This window comes from Branchiostoma floridae, chromosome 3, assembly GCF_000003815.2.
Source record: "Branchiostoma floridae strain S238N-H82 chromosome 3, Bfl_VNyyK, whole genome shotgun sequence".
NCBI classification, from domain to species: Eukaryota; Metazoa; Chordata; class Leptocardii; order Amphioxiformes; family Branchiostomatidae; genus Branchiostoma; species Branchiostoma floridae.
The window spans coordinates 7,158,298-7,180,028 of record NC_049981.1 but is presented as its reverse complement, the minus strand read 5'-3'; the positions used below and the strand labels follow the sequence as shown (position 1 = coordinate 7,180,028).

Here is a 21,731-nt window from a genome sequence, read left to right as displayed (position 1 = left end):
CCCCCATTTTACTGGAACACAACATGAAATTTTGAGGTAGTCCTTCCAAATGCGCCCCGGCCAGCTTTTTTTAAAAGCTTTCTTGTTTTGTCGCCGCTGTTGGCTGTGATTGGTGACAAGTTGATTGGATCTTGAGTGTAATCGGGCACGCCCTGTCCAAGACGTACATCTGAAGACTGCCGCCATAGCTGCTGCCATGGTAACGGCACAAATAGCGGCATTTCCCATGCGGATCGGGTTACGTGCTTCCTCTACAAATTGTAGTTCTCAACTCGAAAACTTGCTACTATACAGGTTTTAGTCGTGGGGTGCGGGTAAAGGGTCGTTCTCACTGCAAAATTTCAGGCAGCGAAGTGGGAATAAAAAAATCACGGTGCACCAAGCAGAATGTGATTGCGAGACAGTGTTTTTCGCACGCTAATTTTGACGTCTTTACACGGAAGTGCCCCCGTCGTCTTTCCTCCTTGTAAATGTAAGCACACCGAACATTGTCAACGAAGATCGTTTTGTCTCGTGAGAACTCCAAGCACACCATTTGCTGACGACGATTCCTTTTTCAACCTCCTTGCCGAGATGAAGCGAATCACCCCCCGCCGAATGTGAAACGAGGATAGCCGAATATAGAAGTCTCCCCGGCTGTTTCTCAGCTCAGAGCGTTCCAAATTATGGAAGAAAAAAAAACTTTCCCGTAACTTTTATGTGGTAAAATATGAGGAAAATACTGACACATGTTGGTACGCAGATATTGACAAGATAGGAAAGTTCTAAGGCACAAAATTTGTCACCATGACGGCGTGGCTAATCATGAATAGGGTGGCATTGCAAACCAAAAGTACATTTTTACGTTGTATTTTCGTAACTTTACCAAGGACACAGGCCTGTGGTTATTTTATAGCAGTATTATTAATAGCATTTTTGTACATTTTGTGTGACTTTCATTGAATTTGGTACATGACAACAAAAGGTAGAGGCTAGTAGATTTGTGAGAAGCGACTACCCCGTCCGGTATGTACATGTACTCGTATATGTACTTTGCCTTTGGCGCGCCGGCTTCAAAGGAAAGGTAAACAAACCGTGATATTTCTCCGCCCACCTCGCGGGCGGTCTGAATATGAATGCGGCGTGTTTCTACGGAAGTTTCGCAGAATTACGCAGTAGGAATTTGCGTTAGGCTCCTGCTTTTCGCGAAACTCGCTGCGTAACTTCGCAGAATGCCTTGCGAAATTTCGCAGAACGCACTGCGAAAGACTGCGCAACGTCTTGCGAAATTTCGCGGAACGCGCTGCGAAAGAATGCGTAACACACTGCGAAATTTCGGAGGACGTTTCGCGCAAGTTGACGCGTATTTCGGGAGCGCCGCTGTATCTTCATCAGTGACTGAGAAGTCCCCTTTTTATATACAAAATGTAGAGTTTGTTAATGGCAGTATCAGTTTTCATGTTGCACGTCCTGTATAACAGAGACCGTATTATCCTCTGTGTCTGTCACAACCAGCTGCCCCGCTGTTGCCATGGCAACAGCGCACGGCCTGGTCATCCCCATGGCAACATGCCTAACAAACACACCCCTCTTGTCGAACATCTCCACGCGCCCGTTACCGCTGTCCGCCACGATGATATTCCCCGAATCGTCTGAACAGACACCGCAGGGGTTACTCAGCTGACCTTGACCCTTGCCCTCCCCGCCGAACTTGACCAACAGCTGTTCACGCTCGTTGTACTTGTAGACGTAGTGGTCCTTGAAGTCTGACACTAGAACGTTCCCTTCGCGGTCGACACTGGCGTACTGTGGGTACTCCATTCCCTGCTGCCGACCCACAGTTCTCAGGAGTGCCCCGTCTGGTGTGTAGACCTGCAGTTCTCCCTCAAACTGCCAGAGGTCGCTGCTGGTCTGTGTGATGAGGATGTGGTTGGTTGTGGGGTGGACGGCGATGCCACGGATCAGCCCTGTGTGTGCCAGGCTGATTTCTTTCAGTACTCTGCCCTGTTAAAAGAATAAGAGAAGAAAAGAAAAAGAAAAGTCATAATGTAGGTTAGGAATGGTATGACATTGTTACAATGTGCATTTCTTTAATAACCATTTCTTTAATTCCCTTTCTGGCACAAACTTAACATTTTCCCGTTTTTCTAGAATCACCGTCAGAACTTATAGTCAGAACTGCTACTTATATTTCAGCCATACCATAGGTATGGTGAAATATATTGTATTCGTAATGTTTCTTTCTTTCTCCTTTCTTTCTTTCTCCTGTCAAATCTTCAGAACACGGTATCTCCGTTGTTCCTGAACCCATTGACTTCAAATTTGACACAAGGGTAGAGTGGGTCAATATCCCCAGACGTTTTTTTCATTTTTTTCATATCTACCTTTAAAATGATTTTATTAAGGTTTTTTGGTCATCTTAAGACCAAAACTGTATATTTGGGCCCCCTGTACCCTGGTATTATAACCGAATGAGCTGAAATTTGTCACAGATGTGCTTTGATAATTCCCCCATACAAATTCAATACCACTTTTGGTGTACAGTATAACGAAATGCTTATTTTTGCGATTTTTTGGTCATTTTTTGACCAAAAAAGGACACTTTTGGCTCCTGTACCTTGGTTTTAGAACCGGATGACCTGAAATTTAGTATAGGAGTGCCCTAGACATATGCGCACATGGATTCATTAACAGTTGAGGCATACAGTACAACAAAATGCTTAATTTTACGATTATTTGGCCATTTTATGACCAAAAAGTACACTTTTGGCTCTTGTGCTCTGGTTTTAAAACCAAATGACCTAAATTTTGGTAAAATGGTGCACCAGATATTCATTCAAATGACACATGTATAATTTTTGTCATAGACTACGTCAAAATGATAGATTTGGGGATTTTTTTTCCAATAGCCACAGGGGTCAATGACCTTAAGGTCGTTGACCCCAGCTGCAGATTGCACCTTCTGGCATATATGTCTATTTAATCTAATTAGATAGGTAACCAATCACTTAGCCTGAATCTATATCCTAAAGAGGGGGGGGGAGGGTGACAGCCAATCAGCGAGTCCGGTGTTATCTGGAAGAGTCCATTCTTACACGGAGGGGTTCATTTTTTTTAAAATTCATCCTCGGACTGGTGAAGTCTTTCAGTGGGTGTATTTTTGGACAGGTCTATTTTGCAGTTTTACAGAAGGTGTGCTGGAAGAGTCTATTCTCGCACGGAGGGGGGATTTTTTTAAATTCATATTTTGGACTTTGGTGACTTCTAGTTTGTCAAAGTCTTTCAGCAGGGTTATTTTGGACTGGTCTAATTTGCAATTTTAAATGGGTGTGCTGGAAGAGTCCATTCTTGCATGGAGGGGGGATTTTTTAAAAATCTATTGGCTTTTTTTTAAATCCATTTTTGGGACTTCAGTGATTATGTCAAAGTCCTATTTTAGCGGATGTATTTTTGGACTGCTCTACTTTACATGGAAGAATCCATTTTTTGCACACGGAAGGGGGATTTTTTCAAATTCAGTTTGGACGGGTGGTGATGATTCAAAATTCAATTTTTAGTGGAAGTGTTTTTAGACTGGTCTATTATACCTTTTCATGCACTGGGACCTTTTTTGCTGAATTCAATTTTGGATTTGGTTTCTTATTCAAAAGGCCAAGGTTTCAGTGGGAGTATTTCTGGACTGGTCTATTGTGCAAATTCACATAGGGTGCACTGGAGTCCATTCTTGAAGTTGAACGGGGGAATTTTGTAAGATTCATTTTTGGGTTAAACCGCCATTAGTAAAAGTGATTTTTCAAATGGGTGATTTTGAAATAGTCTATTGTTGCATGGGGAGGGAGATGGCTGAAATATGCTGTATTTGCTCTCAAGCAAATGTCGGCCTTTCTAGTTTTGGTATGTGGTTTGGAAATAATCTACTTGAGGTTTTGTATTCTTGTAGATTTGAAGCTTTTTATTCTTAAATGATGGGATTAATTAGTTCAGATTTCATTTTGGTATCTTTGGTAAATTTGTTGTAGTTTACATGATAACTTACATGGTCTTTGCTGAACTGTACAGCACAGTAGTCCGTCTGACTCTCGGTGTGCCCCACCACCCACAGGTTCCCCTCCCCGTCCATGGCCACATCGTACGGGAAAATCTTCTGTCCTCCTGACGTTGTCGTTGGAAACTTGTTGACAAACATCCCATCTATTGTAAAGGCTTGGATGCGAGCGTTGATGTAATCTGCCACAAAGATCTGCCCTTCCTCTGACACCGCAACGCCACGCGGTCTGTCGAACTTCCCCTCTTCCGCTCCCTTTCCGCCAAATGTTACGGCCATGCACGGATGCTCGCACTCGTAACCATGGTGATCACCTGCGACCTCTGCGTCGATTCTTACAGGTGGTTCTGGGATCGCGAACGACGGGATGGCGAAAGACTGTGCAAAGATGTATCCTTTTGTGGACGTGACGTCAATATTGTGATCGTCGGCAGGACTAAAGACAGCAACCTGTGGTTGTTTCGGCATACCCGAAAGTCTGTCCTTGTATTTCCCAACCGTGCTAAGGAGTAGAGCCTCATGTTGGAATAGGTTGCTTCCACCTTGCCTGATCTCTTGATAGGCATTCTCACAAACTCTGGACAGCTCAGCCACCTTGGCAAGAACCCCAGCCTTCTGGTCTTGTATGTCATCCAGATTCTGCTTGTGCATGGAGTCCACTTGTGACATCAGGCCCTCTTTTGCTTTTGTAAGGTTCTGAATTGTCCGATCGAAGGCTGCGAAAATGTTAGTCTCGGTCTCATGTTTTTGTTCGGTCAGAAGTTTTTCTGTTGCCCCAAAACCTTGGACGAAACTGCCGTAAGTTTCCAAAATGTCCTTCCCTTCGTCGAGCAATGCTTGGACAGTGGGGGTCCTTTCTTGCGAGGCTCTCCTCAGCGTTGTGGTCGGGTGCCCGTCGTGAGCTTCTTCCAAACAAGTCTCACAGACAGGCACTTTACACTGCTTACAGAAGACCCTAAACTCCTCATCATCATGAACACTACAACAATAGTTTAACTCTGAAACTCCCTGGTTGCGAAGCTGGTCACAAAGGTTGACGATGCGCCGGTCGCAGTCCGGTAAACTCGGCACGCCCTTGGCGGGAAGGTTGGCAGGCTGTCGGCAGGTTGGGCACCTGAAGGGCTGCTGTGTGGTCGCCCATTTCTCCAGACAGTGCTGGCAGAAGGAGTGTTTACCTGAGGAAAAATGTGAAATTTTATAGAATGGCGTAGGATATTCTTCTTCTTTCTTTTGAAAATGTGAGGCTACCAACTTCAACATGGTGAAGATTTTGTTGCCTATAGTATCAGGGCTTGAAATACTTTTTTCTGCATACCTGCACTGGTGCAGGTAACAGTGAAAGTTACCTGCACCAGACATATTTTACCTGCACCTTCTCAATTTAGGAAGTATGAATCATACTAAACTTGTTCAGGGACCATTGCTATTTTTTCTTATACTTCACAGGTGGTAACATTCAATGCAGCTAATAACAATACACATACACCTACATCATATGACATTTATGTATAAAACCCAGTACATGGACCAGTGCAGGTTAGGTGCAGGTAGACAACAGAAATACCTGCACAGCTCCAATTTTACCTGCACCAACATGTATATACCCAGTACATGGACCAGTGCAGGTTAGGTGCAGGTAGACATCAGAAATACCTGCACAGCTCCAATTTTACCTGCACCAACATGTATATACCCAGTACATGGACCAGTACAGGTTAGGTGCAGGTAGACATCAGAAATACCTGCACAGCTCCAATTTTACCTGCACTAACCTGCATATGCAGGTGGTATTTCGAGCCTTGCCTATATTTAGGTTTGATGCACCAATGCTGTCAGACTTCCTGTCTGCAGCAACCACCTGGCCACATACAAATTGTAGACCAGATTATATTCTGGGAACTTTCAGAAAAGTCTGGATTCTGGGGAACAGAAACATACAAAGGCCTGTTCCAGAGCCAAAGTCAAGGACATTTTACCACAGGCACTGACACACCCACCAAGTCTCCTTAGCTTAGGGGCCCAGGAGCTGCTGGCCTGTGTAGATTGTAGTATTAAATAGCCTGGCATCCAAGCTACAAAAGTGCATACACAATACATCTAGGAGACTCCCTACCTTTACAGGGCACTACTTTAGGCCGTGTGAGCAGCTCATGACAGATCCCACAGGACAGTTCTTCTTGGATAAACTGCCAGGAGCCAGACTGGGACTCACGTCTGGCGGCCATGTTGAAACTCTCCTGTTTGTCCTGTTCCTAGAGGTCAAAGGTCACCTGGCAAAGTACCCAGCCCCCAGGACAACAATGGAATGTTTTCGACTACTTTGCCTTCACCCTGGGTATTGGGTTTCTTGACTTATGGCCACACCAATTTAATTTATTGATTTCAGGGGTTTAAAAGATAACATTTCATGAAATTTGTACCTTGGTTTGCAAATTAAATTCTGGAAAATATGCAAATTTTAGTCCAATTTTTTTGAATTACAAAAACATTGTCAAAGAGCCCATGTTATTGATTTGCTTGGTTAAACCTGTCATTTAAGCCTAGAAAATATATTTGACATCAGTTTTATGTCATGAAGTTAAGATTTTTTGGGCAGACAAGGTGAGATTTTTTTCTGTCCCAACAAGAAAATTTCTGTTGTGGGATGGATGAATGAATCCTGGCCTTAACACTAAAAAATAATGAGATTAATAGTAGTTTATTGTGTGTAACCCATAAAGTCCTGGCACTGCCTACCACCATGTTACACACATCATCGCACCTGTTTGTTCATGCGTAATTAAAGCTATTGTCCCAGATATATAGGTGCATTAACTCAGGGAAAGGCCGTTGAACTTTGAATTCGTTAAACTTTATTTTTTTTTCCTTTCTGTTTATCCTTGCATCTTATCAGTAAAAGTCCTGACGCTGCCTGGCATGGTGTTTACACACTTCATCACACCAGCCAGTTTGTTCATGCAACGTCAATGCTCTTGTTACACAGGCATATGTCTCAGGTTTAAGGTCATTGAACTTAAAGTCAAAATCTAGTTTCCCTCACAGCCTTTTCATGCCTTGGTGATTTTTCATCTTTAAGACAGTTTAAGATGAGGAAATAAGTGTAAAAGTGTGGTGGAACTTTTTGTCTTTCCAATGAAATAAATGATGTTTTGAGTAAGTTGGTTGATAATTGTTAGTCTTACTAATGTTTATGCATGGTTGAACATTGACACATGGTTGTGACTGCCTATTGTATGTAAGTACTAGGTGAAAGGTGACTGTTATTGTTCTGGAGGCGTTGACCTCATGTTTGACAATGATGTTGTGTTTTTACTGGTATTTTTTGTTGGAGTTGTTGGTTTGTCAGTAGGGAAAAGGTTAAAGACTGATTTTCCTTTTTATCTTGGCTGTGTGCTTGTTGTTAGTATATTTTTACACTAACGGACTAATGTTAGGTATCATGGACACAGAAAACACCTGAGGGCTGTGTCCAGCTTGCAGTCATTTTTTCCACCGCACCCATTGTTTGGGGACCATGTTGTTAATTTTCTTAGTTAATTCTGTCGTTTAAAGGTGACAAAATACATTTTCATCAATGTTTATGTTACAAAATCCAGACTTTTTGGTACCAAAGGGACATGTCCTGGAGACATGTACCATGTCCTGTTAAACATGTACCATTGTGTAACCAGCAAGTCAACCAATTTTTTTGGAAGGTTTAGTGAGATGTGCACGCAGACAGCTGATAATGATGATGATAACTCATAACAGTTGGATAGATTTAGATTTAGATTTTGGAAATTAAAGTAACTGTTCCCTGGTATCTTGCAAATCTTACATCTTACTTTATTGATAATGATGATGATGATGATTGGTTAGCCTTTATTTGTGGTCTACCTATCTTGTTAACGTATTTGTTGTTTCTGCATTGTGGAATTAAATAACATTTTACAGGTATTGATTATTCAGGTAAATACACTGTGTCTAGGGCACAATATTGGAAGGTAGAGCCCATCCCTTTCCTTCCTCCACCTTTTAACTCTGCAACCAAAGTCATGTACCCATTTTTACACTTGGGTGGAGTGAGGAGAGTCGTGGAAAGTTCTAGTACCTTTCCTAAGGGCACAAGATCTGTAGTATGACTTGATTTGACCAGAGGTTCCGGGCCAAACACCCTGAAGTCACCCCACACTACCCAATGATTACTTAAACTTGTTTTTTTTAAATTTCTCCAGAAATTCCCGGAGCTGAGGTTCAAGTATGTAGAAGAGGAGCAGCCGGAAGAGTTCTTCATTCCGTACGTTTGGTCGCTCGTCTTCCAGAAGTCCCGCCTGCACTGGGACCCCAACTCTGTACAGCTGTTTGTACCTGACGCTCAGTGACAAGGGGCAAAGGTCAAAGGAAGATGTCAAAGTTCATGTACAAGGAAGATGTCAAAGTTCATATACAAAATGTTACAGGTCAACAAATCTATACGATCATTATTACGATGTCATTTACCCACGGAGTTGATTTCAACATTAGACAAGCAAGGTCAAAGAGCAACGGTCATTCATAGGTCAAAGTTCAGACACCAAAGGTCACAGGTAAACTTGTCCTGAAAACTTGCAAGCAAACTACAATATCATTAACCATCAAGTTGACATAGAATTGACTACAGAATCAGTAATGAAGGTGAAAGGACAAAGGTCATCGGAAGGTCAAAGTTGTAAAGGATGTAGAAGGTGAAAGGTGAACAAGGCAAAAAGAAGGTGCAGCTGTGTTCAAGAGGTCAAAAGTCAAGTTCACTTGGTTGGAATATACAGTCAAACCTGTCTGTAGCGGCCACTCAAGGGACTGGACAAATTTGGCCACTATAGACAGGTGGCCTCTGTATAGAGGTGGCAACTTGTAGATAAAATACCCAAGGGACCGACAAAAAGTGGCCACTATGGACAGGTGGCCCCTTTGTAGAGGTGGCCCCTAATACAGGTTTGACTGTACAAGGTAAAACAGTAAAATATGACATTATAACAAGTCAACATGAAGAAATCAAAGTTTATTACTGTAATATGTATACATTTGTACTTGAATGTAACACGTTAAAATAGGATTAGAAAGTTGCTAATTTTGGCTTATTTAAGACCTGGGTTTATTTTGACATTAACCGAGACATTGTCAAAAGATGTTACCTGTATTTGTAGTTATTTAACACTTTTCACTTCTAAGTTATTGTTTTATATGTGGTACGCATGTATAACATGGAGTCAAAACTTCTTTGTTAAGATTCTATAAGTTCACGTAGAGAACGTTTCAGGTATTCCTACATTTTCATGAGCATTTGAAAATTGTCATAAAACTCTAGACTTTAGAATTTTGTATGTTGGAAGTACATGTAGTACAACAGGAAAATATGTACATTGTAGAGAAGGCATTTAATGTTGATATATCTCGTTTAAAGTCGTTACTTTGACGTTCAGTTTTTGTATTGTTTGTCACCTTATTTCTACTGTCCTTGGAAAGAAAAAGAACTTCTTTCAGATCAAAACGAGACATATTTTGTAGTCAAGACATTAGTGTTTGATAATGCATGCTCTATGACAAGACATCTTATGCACAAGTTAATGTTCCTTTAATATGCTTTGATGTAAGAATTTGCATACAACATGTACAGTCAAACCTGGCCAAGAAGATCACTCAGGGGACTGACAAAATCTGGTCTATATGGACAGGTGGTCACTATAGACAGGGTTCGTAACGCTTGTGTCAATGGAAAAATTATGTAAGGGACCACCAAAAAAAGTGGTCACTTATGCATTGTCCAGGTGGTCCTTATGATAATAGTTTATTGCAAATTCTTGCCTGAGGGCTAATAGCAGGTAACATGAAATGGGACAAACAAACATATATAGGTGGTCACTTGTACAGGTTTGACTGTATTCACATACTTGCATATACATGTACCCTTGTTCGTGTTGAAACAAAAGTAACTTCAGAAAACCCTGAAAGAAACTAATTTCAGAGCTCACAATGTTGTAAAATTACAACTATATAAAAGTACAAATATATTGTCTGACACTTGATATACACATATATCCACTATCTGCATTAACTATCTTGTTGATAAGATTATTATGGTATAGAAATGTATGAAGACATATGAACACATATGAACTTTCATGAGAACTTAACACCCCAGTATTTCATATTAGTATTTTGTTCATATGTTAATGTTGCACCTTTGAGCTAAAACTGTTATTGTAAGGCCTTAACAAAACTTAATGGCTGCCGATTGATAGTTACTTAGGCCACACCAATTTAATTTCTTGGTTCACGGATTTGCTCGCTCCTTTTTTTTGGGGAAAAAAATAAAAATAAAAATTACCACTCAGCAAATTTTCACCATTAATGAAACCATTCACCAACTTTCTGGTGTAGCAAACATAAAAACTGACACTACTTTTGTAATTTTCAACGAACAGGTGCTGTTACTGTACAGTAATAGACTAAGTGTTTTTGTACTTTTTTCAAGCTGAAAACTTTTTTTCTTTATTTTTGGGATTAGCCCTTATCTTTACCCGAACCATTTTACAATTTTTATTTTTATTTTTGTTTCGCCCTCTCGCTCCATATTTTTTATGAAAAAATCCGTGAACCAAGAAATTAAATTGGTGTAGCCTTAGGCATGATTCAAAATGTATTTAGTGTCTGGTTTGTAAGATTATTTGTGCTTGAATGAAAAATCTATGCACAGAAGAGATGGAAGACTGTCGCCTTGCAAAAAATACACTTGTGAAGAGAATATGACTTTATGCTAACCCAAATCCAATATTTTGATGCCTGACCAAAAATGAATTAGTCAAATATTTTTTTTTCAAAGCTCCCTCTTGTGGCAACTTACAACTTATACAGCTTTTTTAGGTCAGTTACCCATTGTCAAACATTTCTTTCATAAAATGTAGTAATTAAGTAGCATTCAAATGTGGTCATAACTTCCTAAATGTCTGTTTACAGTAGCACAAGAATATATTTGGAAATATCTTTATCAGAGTTAAGGAAAACTGTTGGATCACGAATTTTGCTTGATAGGTTGAATTTGTAAGGCTTGTTGTATGGAGAAGCTGGTTGAGCATAACTATGCGATTATCGATGTGCCAGTGGTAAACATGTACATGTGTGTAGTTTCATTGTACAGAAACGCAGCTATGTTGTAAATAAACAGCCCTTTTGTAAACAACTCCTTTATTGTGCCATTTCTTTTCTGCGTGTTTGTTTTATTTCTTGTTGGGTGAAATGTAATTTCAGTGATAAATGCATGAAATTTTATTGTTTTTTTTTTTTAAATAAGTTTCTGAGTGTATGTTGAATGTACAAATTAAAGTAAATGTTATGACACAATCTTGCTATTAGTGCACGTGTCAAAAGCGACGACGAACGGCCGTATGAGGTACTGCACCATGTCATGTAGTCAATGTTAGAACAGTGCACGGTCTATAAGCGCCAACTAACGATCTTATGAGGTACTGCAATCAATCGTGTAACTAAATTGTCGTTGACTACTAAGTTAAAAGTAGGGGGAAATGGCATTAGAGTACTAGTAATTCAGTACGGTATTGACTTATTCTAGTCGGATTCTGTTGAAACTCTATCTTACATGGGGTCTGCATGGGGGGTTCTGACAACGCTTTAATTACGCTATGGCCGACAACTTTTTGCATTGAACTCACGAAGGCCGGCAACGCTGTACGCTAAATTCTACAGAGATGGCGGCAGCGAATTTCGGGCTCTGGGGACTCGCTGAGTTCCTTGAAATTTTGAATCTCTGAAACTCTATTTCATGCTTTTTGGGGGGAACTTTTCGCTTACTGATAAAGCTAAGTTTAATGGCACATCTAAATTATATATACATGTCCACGACTATTGAAATCACTATTCTCTTTAAGTTGTGTAGTTTGGAGTCTTTTATATCATAAGTTTCGTTCCCGAAACCTGCCCGGTCGGTCCCCGGTTTGGAAATGTGACGTAGGCCGTAATTGTGTTTACTTCACGAGTATCTACATGGATGTACATGATAAATTATGTGATGACTAAGTTACAACTTGAACTTGTTGAACGTATACCCCCCAAAAATTGCGCCAATGTGAAGTTTCAAAAGCAGGCTAGAAGGCTCGTACGAGTGACGCAAATTTTAGGGGACTGAACTAAACGAAACTGAAAGGTCGCATTTTATCCATTTTTTCAAAACATGCACCTTTACAATGCTACACCCTTTGTCTTGTCCAATAGTAGAACATTCCACACTTCCCCATCAGTTGTGACGTTATAAGTGTTGCCTAGCTGCGTTTAGAACAACCAAAGTCTTGGAACAACAAAGCTCCACGGATGAGCGCTAGCCGTTGTTACTGTTACTGCTCACAGACTCGTGACGACTACAGTAGCAGAATGTGGGACTTCATAGTAACGATCTCTAGCTGTTTGTGTTTTTGTAAGTCCAACAAAGTGTCACCTTTAGGGGGTGGAAATCCGAAAGATGAAACAGCACCGGGACAGGAGGAGATGGACCGCGGGACCACCGGTGAGTCCTTGCGGTATAGGATACTGGGTTAACTGTGTCTGCAGTTTATTGTTTTAGTTATTGTAACTATCGGATGGAATTAAAATGCGGTCGTTCTGTCAAAGCTCTTTTTATCAGTCTAAGTGGGGTGGAGTCAGTTAGTGATAGAAAGGACCCTATCACATCCTATAGATCATTTCTACAAGATCTAGTGTCTCAGTAAAAAATGCTTCGACCACCGGTAACTACATTTTCACATATTGTTCCAGAACGTTCCGTGGTGATCGTACAGCCTCCAATGTCCCGGCCAAGACCCAGCAAGTCGTCGGCGGACGTCCTTACTGAACTGCGAGAAGACGGCCTGTTGCCCCTCAACACCCGGGGCGAGTCCGTCGCTTTCCAGGTGCCGCTCGTCAAGCCCGCCTCCGAGCCCGACGCGCCCCCTCGCCGTCCTGTAAAGCTGGAGAAACTGGAGGAAACTCTCCAGGAGAGGCGCGAACGGGTCAAGAAGGAGCCCGCGGGATCACGCACTCAGCTGAGACAGCAGCTCAGTGTCGCCGCCAACAGACGTGACGTGGGTTATGTTATATGATATTAGATTATATGGTTATCATATCCTATCATAACATATCCGTTGATCATCATCACAGAAACTTATACCTTCGAATGATATAGAGAATAAGAATGAAAAGCGGCGAGAGGCAGAGAAAAATAGGCTGTTGACAGAGTTGAGTCTCAGAGCTATGAGCTAGAGTCTTTTTGTTTGTACCCGTCTGAGCAGGAGATGTTGGCAGATAGGTCACGAAAACTTGCTGCTAAATCGAGGAGAGTAAAAACCAAGGCTAGAGCAGCCGCCGACAACCGCACGAGCACCGCCTTTGTCATCTCCTCTGTCAGCGACACGGACGCCATCGTTCCCCGGGACTCGGAGAAGGCGCAGGCTTTGGAGAAACGTCTGAACAAGAGGAGAGAACGAGTCGCGAAACGGACCACATTGGAAGACTTGGCTGAACAACAGGCATTAGCAGCTGAACGCAGGAAGGTGAGCTTAATTCCAGCATTCTCCAAGCAGAGGTTGAGTATTGGTCAGGTTTTTTGCCGGCTCGCTTCCCTCGTTGGCGTTGCTCCAAGCTAGCTTGGACTGCATTCGCTACTGTTGAAATATCGACAAGAAGGGCAGAATTCTAAGTTGTTTGGATCAGCGAACGGCAAATGATGTTTTATCACAGTACCAGCTTGCCATGTGTGTATCTTAAGATTTTGAGAGAGACTTAGATGAACTTTTTTGGTAATTATTGACTTTTTTTACACGCCTGTTGCAGGAGAAAAAGGACAAGGAGGCACGGAAATTAAAGAGGATGAGGATGACTAGCTGGGACGTGGCACTAGACTTCTGAGATCTAGGGAAGCGCAGAAAGGTCCATGACAAGGCTGTTTTATGACCCTTTTACTTATATCTCCATGCAAGAAAGGAAAAAAGTACATGTATATGTTTTTACATGTATGTACGCGTTATATACTGTTAATTACGTTCGACGTTTCAAAACAGATCAGCTGTTGATGGGTTGGTCAACTCAGAAATGTTGTACATAAAAGCAAAAAAAGAAGGAATTCTTTCACACATACGTTAAAGTTCGCCACCTGAATGTTATGGTTATGCTTTAAAAGGAGTTTATGCTCTGTTCTTATGCTTCTTCAGAATTCAATGAAAAAAGAAAATACGATCCCTTTTCATTTTTGTTTGACTGAAAAAATTACAAAAGTAAAAAAAAACAAAAAAAAAACAAACACATTACGTTATTCGAACATATTGTATATGTTGAAGTTCACTCCTTGTCTTTTCTGAATTAGGTCATATGTTTTTAAAAGCGTTTACATAAACGAACTTCTGGTGATGTAAGGTATCGGCAAGTGTCATCCTGTGTCCTTTGCAGCGAGGTTTTAAAGCCACTTGCATGTTGTACAATACGTGTATCACAAATAAAGTTAAACGACAGGTTTCTGCATCTTTCAATACGAGTCTCATGTCATCTTTTATCTGGTGGTAGAGGTATCAGGGCTGGCGTAAGACATCTAAATTTATCACACCTAACTTTTATTTTTCCGGAGACTAAAAATGACACAATGACACAATCTCGCTATTTGTGCACGTGTCAAAAGCGACGACAAACGGTCGTGTGAGGTACTGCACCATGTTGTGTTGTCTATTGCAAACTGCTGGTGCACGTTCTATATGCGCCGATTTCGGGTTCTTCTCAGCTCAAGTGGAATTGAGCATAAATCCTCACTTAGTATATGGTCCTGCAGATGAAAACATGACTGTGTTTGAAAACGAATGCATGTACATGCTCAATTGTTTTACACGATGTTGAAATTACAAATGGAATGTGTTGGTGACAACTTTCAATGACTGTCATTGTAATTGTGTGTGTAATTTGGGTAGGGGGGAATATGTGTGAATTATGCAGACGGGAGCCTTAAGTTCATGCGCAATACGTGAACACAATATTGGGACATCTTGCAAATTCTGAAAACATGCCTATGCAAGAAAAAAAGATTCGTATGTAACGCTTAACTTGTTGTAACGGAGGGTCCCCTAACTTCGGACGTAAATGCTTGAGTTGGACATCGCATTGCACTAGTGTCTGTTGTCTGAAAACTGTTGTGGTTTGACTAATGATGAATAAATCAGAGTGGTGGTGTTTGGGAATTTTCCGTTGAGGAGTTGATTTTACATCTTTCATACCCGACTTACACCTTGAATCTCAGCCGGTAAAAACAGCAAAAACGTTGTTATGAATTTAACGTTCCGCATTGTACCATTCTAAATAAGTTATCGTAACTTTTGATAGTTGAAATATATAAATATATTCAGCACAGTTGATGAAAACAAACAAGGCTCAAATCTGCATAATGAGGCAATTAAAATTTCGTCCGAAGTTACACTGTTCGAAAGTCGGAGACTGTGATTATGTGAAGATTTCCGTTGTGATTTCATACGCGTAATACTGGTCCACCGTTTGTACATAATTTACAATGTACGCGTTTTTAGGACCACACAGCAGCGTCATCTAGCGATATTTCCCCAAAGTTCAGCACGCTTTTTCCCTTTCCAGTGTCAAAGTGGTATGCTCCAACATGCAAATAGGAGGCGGGTATTTGGCCTCAGCACCGCTCGGATTGATACAAGGACATCCCTTTTTCTATCCCAAATATGCACTTTAAATCCTTTCAATTTCAACAAAAGTATGCAAACAGCACTAGATATACAAATATGTACCAAATGTATGTGAAATGTGTAGCACATTTATTTTTATATTAGTTTTTATAACCATTAGCACTATTTTGTGGTCTCCCTACGAAGAGGCGGACGTATATCGTCTAGAATCGGCGGTGAACGATCACTTCCTAATGGCTGACGTCTGGAATTAAAGTAAAGAGTGGGTGTAGAAAATTGTTGAATTTCTTCGCCCGGAAATCGTCCAGTCGGCCCAGTTTTCGGCCAAACTTTTCCCAGGAAGGCTCCACAGCCGTCGGCGCCGATTTTCTCTCGCTGGCACTTCAGAAAAGTCCGCAAAAGCCATGACGTCGATGTTACCGTTCACTCCACCGATTGTCAAGCGGCTTCTGGGATGGAAGAAGGGGGAAGGGGAGGACAAGTGGTCGGAAAAGGCCGTGAAAAGTTTAGTCAAGAAGCTGAAGAAGACGTGCGGTTTGGAGGAACTTGAGAAGTCTATCACACAGCAGGACCCCAACACAAAATGCGTGACTATTCCGAGGTAAGACAAGAGGGAGGGGAGAAAACTTGGGTTTGTTTTGGGTCCGCCATCTTGATTTTGAGGGGTGAAACAAAAATCTCGTCCCAAGGACGAAACTTTGGCGTTTTTGTCCCAAATTTTCTCCACATTTTACAAACCGACTAAAGATCTCATGTATCGTATTTCCATGTACAAATTCCTGTGATTGTCTGCCTGATATTACTAGTTTACGCCGGACTTTCGCGTCACCAAAATCTTGACACCTCGTCCTGTCGTGCACACTCCGAATTTAAAAAACTTGAAATTCTCCAGAAAAATGCACCTAGAATAAAAACTCTTGCTACAGCGATCACATAACAAATACCTTTACATGCCTTTGCAAAACAGGAAACTATTTTGTTTAGATTTAGACCTGATCTTTTGGCCTTTACCCTTCTGAAATTTCCGAAACTTTTGACAGCTAGAATTATAAAGGCTGGAGCTTGTCGGGGACGCTCGGCTATTTTGGGGAAAGGAAGTGACTCATCCTTAAACAAATAAAACATTTCTGTTTCCTTGTATGATTTTCTTATGCCTTTTATTTAGCGGTGCTTTAAGAGAAAGTCTTTATAATTTGCACAACAATAAGTACAGCTGTAATTATAGACGTCTGTACTTCCTGAATTGCACAAGCGATTTGCATTTATGCAGAAAATTTGCATATCAATTAGCTAAGAGAGAATACTGCACTTTCACTTTTTTATGTGTTCATTTCCTTTGTTGCTTTGTGTGTAGAAAGTCTATGGATTAAAATTTTATCCTTGTTTTAATAAAAAGAAATCTGAAATCCCAGATTTGATACAATGAATTTAACAATATAAAGCTGAGAATATGTTTACGTAATTTTTGAACACTTTCACTTGTACTTGAACTTAGGAACATAGACTTTTCCTTTCTGCAGAAGAAAGTTGTTTCTGTTTCAGCCATTTTGTCCCTAAAACTAGGACAGCGGGTCGACTGTAAAACTTGAATGTGGTCTTGGCTCTGTTTCGCTGCGTGTGTGTGTGTGTGTGTATTATGATCACATGACTGCTACACTCCACCCTTTGTCTCGAGCGACCCTCATTGTTACAGGTTCAAGATTTCGCCTTTGTTCTCGTTTCGGGATCACATCTTCTAAATCGGTGACCTGAAGTTACCTTAGACGTTCTTGATCTGCCCACCGATAACTTACGTTCTTATCTTAAATTGAGCGTTGTCTTAGATGTTAGAATAGTGACATTTTTACGTTGTACGTGCTTCGAGACTACGTGCGGTAAGGTGCTCGATAGACATTCACAAAGTATAGTACGTGGGTGTGTATGTATAGCTAGGTGACGTGCGATTGTGTGTACCATTACGAGATTTCAACACGATTTCTACTCTGATTTTGTTGCTAGCAGTCTTTCGGAAGGAACAGAGTAAGTTGTAACCCTCATTTCCTAGAATAGTTGGAGTATGTGATGATATTTCTTCTCAGTTTTGTTTCATTATGGTTTCGTGTTGGCTTGCGTTCGGTGTCTTTTGTTCATAATTTACATGTAGATGTGGCAATGTTTGAAATATGGATGCCAAAATGATTTCATTTAAGGGGAAGTTATGAAAATTCTTCGTTGTGAAAGTTATGGTTTGGTAATTCAATGTTAACGCATTCAGAATTCTTTTTTTTTGTGCCAATTTTCATGCAACATATGCCTTTCCTTTTTTGCTATGATAGAAACAGCATATCCAAATGGTAATCCATCGTTTGACAGTGACAACGATTAATGCATCATTGTTAACTAGGCGAACGTTGTCACTGGATTACAGATTGATTGTGCGTTACTGATTGTTATTGTAATGACCATAGCATGGGAACCGAAAGTTTGTACGTTTCCAAAACTCTCGAATCTCCAGCTAGGGTTCTTGGCTTCACACAGTGATTTTATGATTGCCTTCTGTACTGTATCATAGACAGCAAAATTGAGGTAAGCATGTGCATGTAAGTACTAAGGAAGGACTAGAAATACATGTTTGAAAAAAGATGCCCGCATTCTAAGCTTAAAGGATGAAAAAGGTTGCTAAGTAAATTGAAGAGAAAGGGCAAAACTTGAAAGTGACAAATTTGTAATTTTTTCTCTCAGAAAGCCAAAAAATTCCAAATTCCAAATTTAAACAAGAATTTTCTGTATGGACAAGGAGTCAGTTTTTATGGTTTGGTTCCAAATCATTTTAAGGAAAGTGAACCAATAAATATGAACAAAAATCAGACAATATTATGCGCCCTGAAACTGAATTTCACTCAGACTCTGTTAGATTACAATGTTCATTATCATATTATCATATCCTCCAATTTTGATTTTTTTGAAACCAACAAATAAAATCAGTTTGGCCTAGAATCAAGGTTGTGTAACTTGAGACCTTGGGCCACAGATGTTTCCGTGGAAATTTAACAACATAATACGCAAATCGTTGACATCAGCGGTTGTCTGGTCCAAATGTTACTAGGACATGTATTGTCTGGTCTGGCGTCAACGTTCGTCATCACTTACTAAAGTGACACTATCGAGCGCTCTGGCGCAAGTTTGGCTGTTGTATGTATGTTGAGTCCATGTGAGATACGCTCGGGCTGGAAATACTTCATACGTAAGTAAGATTGGAGCTGTGCAGGTACAGTACAGGTAAAATTGGAGCTGTACAGGTATTTCTGATGTCTACATGTACCTGCACCTAACCTGCACTGGTCTATGTACTAGGTATATACAGGGTAGTGCAGATGAAATTTGAGCTTTGCAGGTATTTCTGGTGTCTACCTGCACCTAACCTGCACTGGTCCATGTACTGGGTATATACAGGTTAGAACAGGTAAAATTGAAGCTGTGCAGGTATTTCTGATGTCTACCTGCACCTTACCTGCACTGGTTCATGTACTGGGTATATACAGGTTAGTACAGGTAAAATTGGAGTTGTGCAAGTATTTCTAATGTCTACCTGTACTGGTCCATGTACTGGGTATATACAGGTTAGTGCAGGTAAAATTGGAGCTGTGGAGGTATTTCTGGTGTCTACCTGCACCTAACCTGTACTGGTCCATGTACTGGGTATATGCAGGTTAGTGCAGGTAAAATTGGAGCTGTGGAGGTATTTCTGGTGTCTACCTGCACCTAACCTGTACTGGTCCATGTACTGGGTATATGCAGGTTAGTGCAGGTAAAATTGGAGCTGTACAGGTATTTCTGGTGTCTACCTGCACCTAACCTGCACTGGTCTATGTAGAGGGTATATACAGGTTAGTGCAGGTAAAATTGGAGCTGTGCAGGTATTTCTGATGTCTACCTGCACCTAACCTGCACTGGTCCATGTACTGGGTATATACAGGTTAGTGCAGGTAAAATTGGAGCTGTGCAGGTATTTCTGATGTCTACCTGCACCTAACCTGCACTTGTCCATGTACTGGGTATATACAGGTTAGTGCAGGTAAAATTGGAGCTGTGCAGGTATTTCTGATGTCTACCTGCACCTAACCTGTACTGGTCCATGTACTGGGTATATACAGGTTAGTGCAGTTAAAATTGGAGCTGTGCAGGTATTTCTGATGTCTAAATATCATCCACTATTCCATATTTTAGGTTTGTGGAGTTTTGTGTAGTGATAAGTACCTTTGTTGAAATGCAAGGAATTCAAATTTGCTTCAAAATTCAACTTTTCTAGCTGATTGGTCCAGAGAAAACTTGTCAGTAAATGTTACATGTTAGTTACCTGGAACACTGCATGTATACAGATAGGAGTGTTTCTAGCCCTGATTTGATACTGATATTTTATGATCTTGAAGTTTTAGTTATTGCAGACAAGTATTCCATATGGAATAACAGCTATGCAATATACAATTACATTTTCTATTGAATTTGATTTGATAGATTTAGCAGTCTTTAACATTTTTATGTCTTAAAGTTGAAGATAGTTAGCATTGAAATTGAAAATGAAGTGTTGAATAATTTGATTTTATGGTAGAAAAGAGAAAAAGCTAGAAAAAGGTGCTAACTATAAATTTTTGTGTGAAAGGTTTTTCAATTTTCAGATGTTGTCAAGGAAAAAAGAACAGAACATAGGACAGAGTACATAATAGATTATAGAACGGGACATAGAACTGAAAATTTTATGTCAAAGATTAGATTGAGTAGGGCCCCAAGTTGCCAAGTTACAGGTTACTGAATTGAAAGAGCCTAGAAGATTGGCGTAGAATGCAAGAGGAAGATTTTGTTAGACGTCTACAGTACAGAAGTGGTGACTTTTGTAACATTGTCGGGAAGACCATACCACTTCCTTGAAGTGGAAGAAATTTTGTTAACTGATTCTTGCGGTGAAAAAACAACAACAACAATCTCAATAGATTCGAAAGATTCTAACGTAGTATATCTTAGATACACTTTACCAGGCGGCCATATCTGGAACCCATATGTAAATAGATGCCTGAGGGAAGTCTGGAAGTGAGAGCTTTTTACAAATATGCACCCCCCCCCCCCTCTAGGAGTTATTGTTGTCTGCTCCAAACTGTTATATTGAGACCTGAGACTGTGAAGGTCGTTGTTTTGACCGTTGCTGTCTCAACAGTCATATTCACAGACACTGCAGTTCAGGTATTTGTGTGTTACAATTTCTTTAATTTGTAGTCTGGCTTTAGTATTATACACAGGGCTAGTGCATATTACAAATTTTTAGCGTAGTGAGCCACTATGCTATAATTTGTGACCACTACGCTAAAATAAGGGCCACTACGCTAATTTTTAACTACTGTAGTGGTGCTTTGCTATCAGTTGCTTGTTCAACAATGTCTAATCAATGTCTGAACAATGAAAAGTGATTATATGCCACTCAAAACTGACCAAAAAACTGCCAACTTTTAACTCAACATTTTTAAAATCTCACCGTGGAAGGGCCAAGACCCCCCTTCCACACCAATCTCCTGATTTGTCGCTTCGCTACTATGCCATTCCCACTACACTAAAATGAAATCCTGGCTAGAACCCTGATACAAATTGCAGCCATGGCTGTTAACTTGTCAAAGTGTAGGTTTTTGGTGTTGTCCAATAACATGTACTGTACCTCACATTTAGGTTTTTGGTGTTGTCCAATGGCGTGTACTGTACCTCACATTTAGGTTTTTGGTGTTGTCCAATGGCGTGTACTGTATCTCACATTTAGGTTTTTGGTGTTGTCCAATGGCGTGTAGTGTACTGTACCTCACGTTCATCAATACAATCGTAGGTGTGGTTGGTTGTCAACGAACTCAAGGTGTGGCTCTTTGGTTTTCTAATCATATATTTACGAGAACAGTAAGGTTTTATAATGTAGGTAGCATTTGTAATGTTGTAGTTGGCATTTTTAATCATTCTTGTCAGTGATTGTCATGATTGACAAAATCTTAATCAAAACGCCACTT

General features: G+C 40.5%; 4 protein-coding genes across 4 annotated transcripts in view; 3 read left to right on the top strand and 1 right to left on the bottom strand.

Annotated features, from left to right (window-relative positions):
- The window catches only part of LOC118410903 (dymeclin-like), a 50,803-nt gene extending 42,150 nt beyond the window's left edge, over positions 1-8,653 (top strand). Inside the window, exon 11 of the mRNA XM_035812783.1 lies at positions 8,239-8,653. Within this exon, the coding sequence (XP_035668676.1) occupies positions 8,239-8,385 (147 nt within the window). The 3' untranslated portion in view covers positions 8,386-8,653. The remainder of the gene's footprint in view (positions 1-8,238) is intronic.
- Positions 1,369-7,534, bottom strand: LOC118410902 (tripartite motif-containing protein 3-like). The gene is made up of 3 exons (XM_035812782.1): positions 6,138-7,534; positions 4,016-5,199; positions 1,369-1,983 (listed from the first exon to the last, which is right to left on the bottom strand). The coding sequence occupies exons 1-3, from the start codon at positions 6,247-6,249 to the stop codon at positions 1,429-1,431; spliced, it is 1,851 nt and encodes a 616-aa protein (XP_035668675.1). The 5' UTR covers positions 6,250-7,534; the 3' UTR covers positions 1,369-1,428.
- A 3,724-nt stretch (positions 8,654-12,377) lies between the features above and the next one.
- On the top strand, positions 12,378-14,532 carry LOC118411649. Its single transcript, XM_035814127.1, has 4 exons — positions 12,378-12,557; positions 12,806-13,110; positions 13,318-13,578; positions 13,859-14,532. The coding sequence occupies exons 1-4, from the start codon at positions 12,425-12,427 to the stop codon at positions 13,931-13,933; spliced, it is 774 nt and encodes a 257-aa protein (XP_035670020.1). The 5' UTR covers positions 12,378-12,424; the 3' UTR covers positions 13,934-14,532.
- Positions 14,533-15,904: 1,372 nt separating this feature from the next.
- The window catches only part of LOC118411260 (mothers against decapentaplegic homolog 3-like), a gene marked incomplete in the record, with an annotated part of 30,337 nt that continues 24,510 nt past the window's right edge, over positions 15,905-21,731 (top strand). Inside the window, 1 exon segment of the mRNA XM_035813425.1 lies at positions 15,905-16,315. Within this exon segment, the coding sequence (XP_035669318.1) occupies positions 16,119-16,315 (197 nt within the window).